Source organism: Nomia melanderi, chromosome 4 (assembly GCF_051020985.1).
Source record: "Nomia melanderi isolate GNS246 chromosome 4, iyNomMela1, whole genome shotgun sequence".
Lineage (NCBI taxonomy): Eukaryota > Metazoa > Arthropoda > Insecta > Hymenoptera > Halictidae > Nomia > Nomia melanderi.
Window position 1 is genome coordinate 5,836,996 of NC_135002.1, and position 13,617 is coordinate 5,850,612.

At 46.5% G+C, this 13,617-nt stretch overlaps 1 protein-coding gene across 1 annotated transcript in view; it reads left to right on the top strand.

Annotated features, from left to right (window-relative positions):
• LOC116435128 (interleukin-1 receptor accessory protein-like 1-B) overlaps window positions 1-13,617 on the top strand; it is a 227,531-nt gene that overhangs the window by 208,470 nt on the left and 5,444 nt on the right. Inside the window, exons 4-6 of the mRNA XM_031994364.2 lie at window positions 118-251; window positions 1,099-1,263; window positions 8,684-8,821. Of these exons, the coding sequence (XP_031850224.1) occupies window positions 118-251; window positions 1,099-1,263; window positions 8,684-8,821 (437 nt within the window). The remainder of the gene's footprint in view (window positions 1-117; window positions 252-1,098; window positions 1,264-8,683; window positions 8,822-13,617) is intronic.

Genomic DNA, 13,617 nt, shown 5'->3' on the forward strand with positions numbered 1-13,617 from the left:
CCGGACCGCGATCTCGATCCACGGTCGATGGCCGCGCGTAAGAAACGATTGCGCGAACGAGGATCCTCGATTTTTGTCCCGGCCGACCTACTAACGATTCACGCGGCTCGGTTTCAGGGAGAACAATCAGATCATCGGCTGTTATTTGGAGATCGAGGACATAACTCTGGAGGATTACGGCGAGTACAAGTGCGAAGTTAGCAACGGCGTGGACGAGGAGATCACGTTACCCGCTCACGTTTACCGGCAAGGTAAAGTAACTAAGCCTTTTAATCTGTCTGGCGGTTAAGGAGTCGCCGAGCGGTTATCGCGGGAACGCCGGCTGCGTTCGCGAAAACGGAGGAATTCCGCTGCGGATGCATGCGTGCCGCGTCGCTGGAAACATTCAAAACTCCCTTGCGCCTTTTGCTCTTTCAGGCTCCGAGTAACTTCGCTACCTTCGAAGCGGATAGACCGTCGGTAGTTAACACGTTGAACGCCGCACGATTTCGTAGAGCAAAATACACAAAATGGAAAAAAAGGAATATTAAATCGTTTGACTGAATTGGATTATTATCGTTGCACGTTCATCGAATGTCACCGCAATGGATATGTTTGCGAATAATCATCGTTTAATTGAGTGAATTATAGTAATTCGATTTGCTTGGGGTCACCGGTGACCGTGGCATTCAACGTGTTAATGGAAACGATCAGTAGACTGAGGATCTTCGTGTAGATTCAAATTTTTAAATGTATAATTCGAAAAATAAGGTTACGATCGAAAATAGGTTTTCTTAACGAATATTGCAAGAAGCGGTACACTTTGGATACTTTAAATATTTCGTATCGCGTATCCTTGTAATTTTGATCTTTCGAATTTCGTGAATGCATGGAGTTTTGCAGTTTAACCTTCAATATTTCTGTCAACTTTTTATGAAACTTCGAAGGTTTCAGTCTTCTTCTTGTAAACATTCTGCGAGTCTTTTCGGAAAGCGTTGTACTAAAGTTACTCATCTTATAGGCATTGAAAGGCTGGCTCTGTTCAGCGTCCAGGCGCAGTCCTTCCGGGGCAAAAGGCGAGTAAACACTAATAAAACGTATCTTTATCACTGTCCGCAGAGCCGCAGTTCGCGTTGGGTCTCCAAAACGGCTCCTGGAGAAAGTCGTTCATGCTCGGAGTGCTGGTGCTGGTCCTGCTGATCTCGGCAGGCGCCTTTTACGCGCGTTGCTGGTTGCCCATGGTGTTGCTCTGTCGCGATAAATTCGCACCCTTAGAAGAGAACGGTAATTATCAAAGACGACTCTCCCTTCCGACAGAATTAATGCTCAATACGAAGATAAACGCCGCACTGCTGACGTCGGACTTTGATGTCTAGAATAGGAAGTCGCGAGCGAACGATCTCATTCTGTAAATAACGAAAGGTTCAATTCATAATTGTCCATTCTAGCATCCAAAGACGAAGCTACTTTTGGACAGAATTAATGCTCACGATCCTACGAAGATAAACGCCGCACTGCTGACAGCAGACTTTGATATCTAGAATCGAAAGTCGCGAGCGAACGATTTCATTATGCAAATAACAAACAGTCCGATTCATAGTTTCCTATTCTGAAAATCCTACTCGTCTGCTGCCTTGCATATTAAGGGAATCGTCCAAGTCCGTCCGATTCACTAGCCCCATTTCTTTCATCCGAGGCTCGCCACGACTATTTTATCGCGGGAGCTTATAATTATTAACGAATTTGCATTCAGGTCGAACGTGGATGCGGATTAAACATTTATTTCTCGGAAAACCGATATTCGGCTGGCCGTTTCTCTATCGGGAAACTGTTTCTCCGACCGAAATCGAGGCAACATATTCAAAGATGGCGACCGCGCAACGGTTCCGCGGCGTTCAGCCGAAAATTAACATATCGAATTCCCATTTGCTGAATGGTTTATGTACGATCTTCGACTGCGCCGCGGTCGATACTCGAAACTCGCTCCCCTTGTTCCCCCTTCGAATTGTCAGCCGTGTCGCGAATGTTCCATGAGACCGTACGCCAGCGCCAACATCGTCGGCCATTTTGAATACGCCGTCTAGGCTCCTCCGGGAGAGAATTTAACGCGAACTCCACGATAGTCGACGAATCAAAGTGAAAATACAAGCGTAGAAGTATCTTATATTTTTGTGGAATCATTTTCTCCTGGAAAAGAAGGGATCCGAGATGCCTAGGGTCTTAGAAACATTAACGCGGCCGCCGGTTTGCTTAATCTTCGTTTAATCCAGCTCGGAAAAGTGCCGCGGGCCGCGCGGCCAGCGACTTCCTCCTTCGATCTTCCTTTTTTCTTCGCCTAGCCGGTTAGAACGAGCGAATTTAACTGCCGCCCCCGATTCGCTCGCGGAAACTACGCGCCGGGTAATTAGAGGATCACCTTCGCGAGCGATCGCGAAAGATTACACGGCGCAACGAAATTCGAAATGAAGAATCGGGAAGTATGGTTCATTTTTCTACAGCTCCTGCTATCGCGTGGCGCTTTTGCGTTCAGGGGATGACAGCAACCTTCCATGGGAGATAAACGAGGAATTTACGTTTATGAATATCGTACGAAATTAAATGGAACGGAGAAACTATGGTTTTTACAGTTTTAGAAGAAAAACGCGATACGCGAATCGATTAGCTGCCTACGCGAGCATGTTTCGTTCGCTTAACGAAGCACGAAATGAAATCTTCGCAACATTTTCTGCGAACGTTCATTAAAGTATTGCTTTAACGATTCCTCATTTATCAGTGATTGAAAAGTATTGCGAAACGGGCACGCCCTGGCGATTAAAACCTTTAACTTCGCTCGACGAGAAATGGCAAATTAGTACCTTATCTCGTATTCGGTCCACGGTTGCTTATGCAGGATCACGCTTCCACGGAGACTAATTAGGGGAAACGGAAAGTAAATAGAAAAGGTCTTCTGGCTATTAAAGATTCTATTTGATTATGAACGACGCAAGGAGATTATTATCCCCCGTTATAGCCTACTTGTTACGCCGCGCGAACGCATCGAACCCGCAATCCACGCGACATTATAATTACCCATTCGCAGCGCACGGATAATTGTTACATTAATATTTTGCGAATTTAATTGGATGAAACTTGACGTCCAATTAAGGGAGGGAATTTGATAGTACCGAGTAGAAATATACACTATTGCTAATTGTTAATATTAAATTCAGCCACGTGCTCGTGTACCTGACAATACCATTCCAAAGAAACATCAAAAATCGGAACATTAAATTACCATTGAAATAATACAAGAATGTAAAAGCAATATCTCCATATGAACAGATACTAGTAAAATTTAGTAACAAAATTATAATCATGATCGCAATTATAATCCAAAGTCAAATTCTTACTTGTACGTCTAACTTCGACCCTTCACGGACGAATGTCATTTCGGCGGGATGAAATTTCCATCCTCGAAGGACTGAGTCGCAAACTAATGATTTCATTACTCAAACTACAAGCGATCTGCGCGTAGTTCCTTTCTCTATTGTTCTTTTCGATTGATACGTAATTTTGCTTCATCCACCGAAGATTTTGTATAAGGTGGAGTGGGGTAAGTGCACCCCAGTTTTTAGTAAGTTTGACTTTCCACCCATATATCTTTAATTTGTTTTATAATACTTCAACATTTATTGAAATCAGCGAATACTTGAGTTAACACGCTTTAAATAACATTGACAAAAACGCCAGTTTCACTTGTATATTTTAATTTTTCAAGAAAATTGTAAGAAGTCCAACAACTGTGTACTTTCCCCGAAAATCGGGCATGTGCACAACCGACCATTGAAATCGATTTGAAGCCTTATATCATATGCTACGAGGCAAGAGTATATATATACATAATTATTGATATGTTTACTATAAAATTCTTTTTACCGCATTCAAATATGTTTCGTAGTGTATAATGTATTTCGTAAGTAGACGTGCTCTTTACATGCGGTGCTTTCGAACTGGTTGGCATAAATCGGGGATTCCCCTTATTAACTGGGCGACATCTACGTGGATAGGATGGTATTAACTTTGAGTAGATTACTACATATTCGATATTGCAATTTCTCTCATACTATAATAATAATAACTCGTTCATGCACTTACCCCATTCCACCTTATTTCAAAGAATCTTCGTCCGCAAAGGATTAAAGGGAAAAAAACAAAGTCCAGAAGAGAAGAGTCGTCCGAACGGATTCTAGCGTCGTGAAAAATGGCGGGATCGATGTACATATCCGGGTGGCGATAAATGGCCGGTGCGTGTGGCTCGCGGCGTACACGTGTAAACCGTAGCCTGTTACAGAGCCACATATCCGTCCCGTGGACTAGAATTCTGTCCGCGGGGGTTACACACGTACTATGCCCAGTGTCGTCGTCGTCGTCGTCGTCGCCGCGAGTGTGCCCCCCGTATACGGAAAGTAGAAAATTACCCGCGATTACGCCGCTTCCGAGAACCACCGCCACGACGTCTCCTATTAACGTTTCTCGGGAGATCGTTTTCTCTTTGTTAACCGGCTGAAAGTTAGCCGTGCTCGCGCGCCAGCCTCGCGCCAGTTGCCCAGACATGGGAACGACGGATGGACAAAATTGTTATCCGCATGGAACGCCTCGAATAAGGAGCCCGAGATAAAACGCTTCCTGTCCGTCGTCGTCTTTCGCCTCGAAACAAGAATTTTAATTGTCGGATGAGGCTGCGATTCGACGCGAGTCGCGAAGCAAATAACCGTCTTTAAGCAGTCATTACCGCCGAAACCTGGGTAGCGTTCAGCGGTGTTCTTCCCTTTTTTCGTCGGGTAATTATGTCGTTCATTTGGAACGAAACGTAATAATTGGAAAGCTTGTGAGAGATACTTGAGAAGCCTCATCCTGTCGGCAGGAAATTATCGAAATACTTTTCGCGTCTAAAAGACCAATGAAATCCTCGGTCGTGATAATTCTGTCGTTAGAATCTGTTATAGATTTCATATGTAAGAAGAATGGAGAAAGAAACGTTAATCGCCACTTTCCAATCGTGGCTACCGGAATCCCGTAAAGATGGCGGTTGAGCAAACTCCAAGCAAATGGCGTCCCGGAATCGGTGGATTGAGCTTGTTAATCGAAAGCGCGAGCACCGATACCAGTTTAATAATTCCCAATCGTCCGAGGTACGATCGAACACGATTCCTGGGAAAATCGACGACCGAACGCGCCGCGGGCAAACATTTCGAAGATACCCCGTGCAGAATCCGTCGCCGGGGTATCGTCGACCGGAGATCAATCGGCGCGCGGGTCCCCGTCGAGGTGGCCGCTCGCAATTTTCATTCCCGTGTTCGATTTCCCAGTTGGAAATTAGTTCGTTTCCGGCGTGCCGCGGCGGGACGCCGAAAATAGGGTGGAACAAACCGATCGGGGGCAACGTGGAAAACTCCCGCGGAGGATCGATAATCGGCCGATCAAAGGTCTCGGGGACGGGTTATTCCGTTCGCTGCGTGCGTGCGTCGATCGATCCCAACGAGATTTATTGAGATTTTTCGCTCGTCGCGGGCCGTCGTTTATATGCGGACACGTGCACGCACGCGCGCGCGCGCGCGCGCCTACGGGCGTGGAAAGGCATCGCAAGGCGTTTGCATACGATTACTCTCGCCGGGGAATTTTATTTTCATTTGCCGGCCATTGTTCGTGGCCATCGACGCGATCTCCTCGTTTTTCCTTAGTGTTCGCGGAGGAAATGCCATCTTCTCGCTTTCCGTGGTTCGCCGCCGGACAGATGCTTCTTATCTGCGCCGGAGATCGCGCGCGTGCTCCCGAAATTAACGATAACGCCGCTGATTAAACCTGTCACGCGTCGAACGTGGGACAATTTATCTAATCTGACAGCGTGATTCGTTAGATCATCGTCGTATAAACGCGGACGGTTTGTTTTCCTCCGGACGCCGCGACATTCGAGAGTTTTATCTTCGGATCTCCGGCCGGTTCTCCGCAATTCTCCGGCGTGTTTCTCCGTCCGCCGGAGAAATACCGCGCGGCATTGCTGTTTTCGAAAAGAGCAATGCCACGTAAATAAGAGAAGTAATTCGCGCGCGAATTTATTTCGTAACGCCTGCCGAGGGAAATTGCGTTCGTTATCCGTTGCGAATGTTCCTTTATTTATTTCCTCGGCGAACGCCGTTCCTCGCGCGAACGGAAAAGCACGCTAGGGGGGAACGCGAAATTACAAAGTAAGAATGGGGATCACTGTCAGCAGCAGCGACCGAGAATATTCAAAGACAGCGATGTAGTTCCCCGGTCACGTTACAATGATTACACAGGATAGATACGGCGAGGGTGTAACGCGCAATGGCCGACGCGTTTCATCGTGCATATTAATAGTCCGAGCGCCGGTCGTAAAATTTCGGACACGGAAAAATATGTTTGTTTGCCTACCCGTTGCATAACGCGAAAACATCGCAAGGGAAAATAGTGATAAATAAAAAATAGAAGTAGAAGCTTGACAGTTTATAAAGATCTCGAACGGAAGTCGACGAAACTGAATGTTACTCGATTCCGTGGAATTCAAATACAATATTACTCACCATCAATGAAAGTAAACATAGATGCAAACGAACATTCTTCTTGGTCTCTAATAAATTATTAACCTTTCGCAGTCGACCGCCGTAACTTAGCCTTGACACCTAAATTCGAAAATGAATGATTCGATTATTCAAACGAGAGACCGACGTGTAGTTTCTTTCTCTGTTTAACACTTCGAAGCGCATCTCAGCTTCTTTATATAAAAGCTCTCCAAAAGTTTAACAGATCCTCGTCCGCAATTGATATCAAAGTGATCCCAGCCGGTTGAATCGCGAAAAGGGTCGCAGAACGACACGTTGGAAGTGTGCTGGGTAAAAAGAGGATCGTCACTCTGAATTACGAACTTTCAGCGAGCGAGTCCCGCGGGTTTCTAATTCAAGGGGCCGGATACACGGGACTGGGAACATCGGAGCTCGCCCCGGAGCCATCTCCTAGGAGACAGGCACAGTTCCCGCGGGGAAAAAATCGCAATAATGGCCCATAGAATTCTCGAAAGGATTATCGAGGCCGGTGGTACCGCGGTTTCGTTTTGCTCGTGACTGACTCTCCTTATTCGTGCCACCAGCGGGAATCGTTCCATAAACAATCGGCCACTTTCACTCGGGGGCCTCGTGTGCACGCCACGGAATTCGCGATACCGCGGCGTATCGTTTAACCGGGGCCGTAAACATGGCCGCCGGCAGCGAAGGCCTGCAAACAGAGAAGTAAATACCTTCGCCGTTCGATTTTCTCTTTATTCCTTTTTTTCCCCTTCTTTCCTCCTCGTTCGCTTTTTTCCATTCTTTTCTCCGGCGAGCCGTCGGAGGCCTTCGTTTTCGTAAATAGGAAGCTCCCTCGCCTCCGCGATTGTTTGCGGTCCGAGGCCGTTCTTATCGGGCCGTTATCTCGGATCTTTTTCCATCGCGCCGGTTGTTTGCCTTCCACCGGTCTCCGTAATCGGCCGAACCCCGCCGCGCCCTGCCCGGCACGGAGCCCGCGAAGTTCCGCGACACGAAACGCTTCACGACCAATTATTGTCCCAGCTGTTCCCGAAACCCTGCCTCGAACTTGCGAAACTGCAGCTCCCGCCGGTTTCCGCGAAAATGAAAACTCCTGTATTATTACGGTCCCCCCAGGAGATCGGCGCTCTCGCGGATGGAAACATTGATGTAATAGCAGTTCCCCTTGATTCACGGTTGTAGGAGGCAGCATCACGACGACGCTTCGCGATTGTTTGCATAATGAAATTGTGCTCGCGAGTGGTAGGAACGCTGTACCTCGTCTTTCTCGCCGGTCGGAAGAAGGACGGACCCACCGAGCGCGGCGGATAGGTAGACGCCGGCGCAGAGATTAAGGTCGCCTTATGTGTCAAGCACTTTAGACGTAATAAAACTTTTATTGAACTTAGGGAGGAGGACGAAGTTTCGGAGACATTCGTGGATCGTGTTGTCTAAAAAGTAAAGGACACAAGTAGGTCGAGTACAAGAGTGTCCGGAACTTGAATTTCAAGAATTACGTCTGCTATTAGTCAAACAGATGATTAATACAGAAAAGTAGAAATGAACGTACAGAATCTATGAATGAACAGTTCCATCCTTTAACCTTTTGCGGACGAATGTCATTTCGGGGAGATGTTCATATTTGGAAAATGATATAATTACTCGGACAGCAAGAGACCAGTATATAATTTCTATTTTTGCTCTTATTTAACCGATTAATACATAATTCAGCTTCACCTGTTAAAGGTTTCACTTCAAAGAATCTCCGTCCGCAAACGGTTAGATCTAGTTCAGACAAGCATCGTCCATAGACGCTCTAGCTCCTGGACTTGAACTTCGCTCGTTCGTGAATCTGAATCAGGATTTACCCGAGCGCGTTCGGTGATGCATGAACGAAAGCCGCGCTCGGCGGGCGAGCGTGTAAATATTCCGTTCGCTGGTCGAGCGTTTTCGCGAAAAACGGGCTCGTGGACCAAGAACACGTCCAGCCGGGAAGGACTTCCGTCGCCGTCGGATCGTGTACGGGTCTCGAGCCGGAAACGAAGCGGCCAGAGGCACCGGTGTACACCTTCTGATTGCGAAACAGCATGTTCTCGGTGTACGGCACGAGGCGGCCACGTACTCAACATGGTCACGAACATGAATTGCAGACGGGAAGGAATGCGACGCGCTGGTCTGCTACCACGAGAAGGACTCCAGCCTGGTCATCGGTATCGTGATACCAACCCTGGAGACCAGGCATCGATACAAGTGCACGGCGCTCGAGCTCTCCCACCTGAACCAGAACTGTGAGTCTCAACTTTAATTATACGCGAGCCGGACGCTTCCATCCGCGGGATGCTCCGCCTGACAGCGTCGTCGAGTTTGCCCTTGTTCGGGGGCTGGAATACTTTTCGCGCCGGTGGAATGCATTCGAGCCCGCCGAATCGCGGGTTCGTCGCGAGCGTATTTACCGTACAGCGACGAGAGAAAGGGGGGAGTCGGTTTCCTTCCTAGAAAGCGACGCGCCGGTTCGGAGGGGTTTCGAAAGTTCTCCGGGAATTAAGGTTAGATAAGTCTCGGAGTATCGTTCGGGTATGAATTCTGTACGCGTACTCCGCCGTGAAGAGTATGTTAGCACGCAAATGCGCGATAAAGCGTATAATTTACAGGATAGCACGCGAAATGAGTCGCCCGGAAGCGTGTAGTATCGTTCGCCGATGAATTCTACATAGAATCACGTCCCGCGGTACCGATCGGTGTGATTACAGGGAAATATGCGCGTTTCACAAAAACAGACGCCGGCAGTTCGTTCGAAAGCTACGCGTGGTACGCGCGGGTTAACCGTTGCTTAACCGTTTGTGCACCACCCGCCGCTTTCGCGCTCTTTGGATTTAACGTCGGAAAAATCCAGCGCGTTCGAACGATACGGGCAACCGACGCACTCGCGATCTGACGAGACGCTCGATTTCTCAGACGCCTGTACGTTGCGTCGCTACTTGTTTTGTGTGTAGGTGATCCGAGTAATATTGTATTTTGTTGTTACCTTTTAAATGTTAATATATTTATAAATTAATATATTAATATTTTATGTTTATATGTGTTTTCTTTGTGATCCTGTTATCGTTTCTATGTGGATCTGTCTGTAGAATGTAGAATATGGAGGTTGATATTTGGGAGATCTAAAATGTTGAACCTTTGGGAGTTTGAATCTCTAGAAGACAGTTTCTAGAAGTTTTAATTTATAGAAGCTAGAGTCTCGAGAAGTTTTAATCTATAGAAGCCAGAGTCTCTAGAAGTTTTAATCTCTAGTAGCCAGAGTTTGTAGAAGTTTGAATCTATAGAAGCCAGAGTCTCTAGAAGTTTTAATCTCTAGGAGCCAGAGTTTGTAGAAGTTTGAATCTATAGAAGCCAGAGTCTCTAGAAGTTTGAATCTCTAGAAGTTTGAATCTCTAGATGTTTGGATCTCTAGAAGCTAGAGTCTGTAGAAGTTTGAATCTATAGAAGCTAGAGTCTCGAGAAGTTTTAATCTCTAGGAGCCAGAGTCTGTAGAAGTTTTAATCTCTAGGAGCCAGAGTCTGTAGAAGTTTGAATCTCTAGAAGCTAGAATCTCTAAAAGTTTGAATTTCTAGAAGCTAGAGTCTGTAGAAGTTTGAATCTATAGAAGCTAGAGTTCCTAGAAGTGTTAATCTCTAGAAGCTAGAGTCTCTAGAAGTTTGAATTTCTAGACGTTTGAATCTCTAAAAGTTTGAATCTCTAAAAGTTTGAATTTCTAGACATTTGAATCTCTAGACGTTTGAATCTCTAGACGTTTGAATCTCTAGACGTTTGAATCTCTAGAAGTTTGGATCTCTAGAAGTTTGAATTTCTAAAAGTTCGAATCTCTAGACGTTTGAATCTCTAGAAATTTAAATCTCTAACACCTAGAATCTCCAAAATAAATCTCCGAAATCTACAATTCCTACAATTTACATTCGAAGCTTTCCAACCAGACAATTATCAATCTCAGTATTTCATAACAATACAATCTTCGCTTCGAACCTCGCATTTCCTTCAGCATTCAATCTACATTATATAGATTATATATAATACTATTAATAGTCTTAACATAGATTAAGCCAAGCGCTGTCGCGTCGCTCAACTTTTCTCGACAACAAAATAAAAGTACCGCTACCACGCTTGTATCTTCTCGCGTCCCATTCAGAAAGCGCTATTGCTCAGTTTTCCTAAAAACCTCCGGTACTCAAACGTTTAACGAAAAAGCCATTACCGCGGGAGGGGGAGCGAAAGAGGGGAACACCGTTGAGTCGGGGGACGCGCAATTAACGCGGATTCGGATCCTCGGTTTCCAGGGAGGATCGAGGGGTGCGCGTGAATCGTTAACTCGTGTCTCGCTTGGCTCGCGGCTGATAGAATCTTCCGGGGACAAACAGAGAGCGAATGGGTCGCCGCGCGCGATCGCGGCGCGAGCGAAGGCGGCCGAATGTTTGGCGTTTGTGGAGCAGCGTCGTTCTAGTTTCGCGGACGCGGAGCATCTCATGAATATCAACGGCTAGGCGCGCGGCGTGATAACGTGCGCTCGGCGAAAAATATTCAGACACTAATTTCCTTCTAATTGGCGGTACAAAATTGGGCCGTGTAGCCGGGCACCCGGCGAACCGCACGCTCGCGCACGCCTGTCGACCGCGATTTTATTAATGCAAATTGCTGCGCGCCGCCCGGCCCCAATCCGACGATGCAAAGCAACCTATACATAAATTTCGTTGCCGGCCTCCTCCTCCTCCTCCTCCTCCTCCTCCCTCTGTTCCTCCTTTTTTTCCCTCCGTCGCCCCTCCCGTTTTTTGCCCCTATTCGCCCACGAAAACTGGGGCTGCCCGCGCACTCGATAATCGGAAATTTACACCCCTGTCCGGTAGTTACCGGACGCTCGTATCGGCACGTAGAATCGACGGCGAACCGACGCGAAGTTATTACATGCAAATTGCAGTACGTGCGAACTAGACGGTCCTGTACAGTTTTCGAGTCTTCGGACGAGCAGCCGTGGAATACTTTGACGCTGATCCGAATTTCAATCCTCTGGCGAACTTTGTTTCTTGGTTCGCCTTTCTGTCCACTTGGAGTTACTCCTATTAACCCTTTGCACTCGGACGTTTCTTACTGGAAATATTTAACATTTCTTTGCGAGGCGGAGACGATGTTCTTTGGAACTAATTCGAAGAGGAATCGCTAGTACATTGAGGAACAAAGCTGTATTATTCTAATGTTTCGCGTATCGAGGCATTATAGAAAGTTTAACGTTAAATATCGCATTCTATAGTTTTACTGTGTCAAATCAAGTGGTGACTGAGAGTCACCGCTCGAGTGCAAAGGGTTGCTTGTATGTATGCTTCCTTTCTTTCAGAATTCTTGAGAAAAATTCAACTCCTTGTTACGTACTTTTCTAGATACTTTCAGTATCCCTGTATCAAAGAAATGACGAATTTCTCAGTAGAAATTTATGTCTCTAACACTACTACCGAGCATTTAATACGATTAATATGCAATTCCTATAAAAATTGTAACAATAGATTATTTTTGGTTTCTTCAGGCGTTCGTTATAGTATTCAAGTGAAACTATTTATTTTCAAAATCATTTCGAATATTCAATGCTTTGAAGATATCGATGATTGCGAAACAGGAAAACTGAAACCATTTTGACTGGTACGGTAGTCTAGTGCTAAGCAACAAGTGTACGCTTGAACGGCCCATGAAGAAGCATATAAAAAACATGCTCGACGGAGTCGGACATATATATTTACAACACCTACATGGTTTGCAGGGTTGTTTCAACCTCTTAGGCACGGCTGAATTTTGCACGGGGCTGTTTTCTACGCGAGTACATTAGAATGAAGCTTTTAACGATTAAATTCTATTTTTTCTGAAAGATATGATACACATAATTCAACTTTAACAATTTACTTCAATAACTAGTAATACAATTGGGTATGATCTATGATATATCGATAGCGACGTAGCCACTACAGTGGCGCGTCGTGCCTAAGAGGTTAAAGTCGTTAGTCAGTGCCCGAATAAGCAATGGAATCCGAGAATCGCGTTTGCATCGGAACTCGCGTGTCCCTCGGAGCAACTGTCCCGGGCAGCCGCGCGCGATTAGCCCGAGGCGTGTTCCGTCCTTCTCTATCGAGCGACGAAAATAAAAGCCTCTCGCGGCGGCCGGCCGGCCGAAACTCCGAAAATCGCATTTCCCCGCGAGCGCGCTTCGTCGGGGACGCGTACACGCGAGGAAGAAATAACCGGAAGATAACAGGGATCCTTCAGGATCACGGAATCACGCCGGGGAACTTGGCAAATTGAATTAGAAAGTTGCCCGGTCCCTCGGCCGTCGAGTGTCTCGTTTGTCTCCGGCAGACAGCCGCGGTTTCGAATTAGGTGTGTACAAGGAAGGCGACACCCGCCGACTCCGCGCATTTCGCTCCGGCAACTTCTGATAGTGCCTCGAAACCTGGGGGAACTGTTGCAATCCCCGTCGCGCTGGCTCCCCGCTCGGCCGGCGTCTTTCGTTCCCGGCCTAACCGGCGTCCGGACGAAAGCGTGTCGCGCGGATCTCACGCGCGACTACCTTCCGACAATCGAGAAACTTTGCTCGGACTACGAGTCGCTGGGTAAGAGTGTCGTTTCGGGTAGAAAGTGTCCGTCGAAATTGTCGGCTGAAAGAATGGCGGTAGAGGAATGAGATAGAGGAACCGATTCGGGACAGTTTTCGAGAGTATTGACGAATGTCGACGTTTCGGCGAGATGAGATGTTCATATTTGGAAGACTAAGTCGCTGAAAAGTGATTTAATTAGTCGACAGTTAGAGATCAGATTCCTTTTTTTCTATTGATTAAGCGATTGATAATCCAGTTTCTTCTATTGAAGGTTTTATACATTTCTAAAAACCTCCGCAAAGGGTTAAGCACTCTAGTTAGATAGTAAGCTGAAGTTAACGTTACAGTTAACCCTTTGCACTCGAGAGGTGACTCTCAGTCACTACATGATTCGGTACAATAAAACTATGAAGTTGAATGTTTAATGTTAAATTAAAGTTTGCATTGCTACGTGAAAT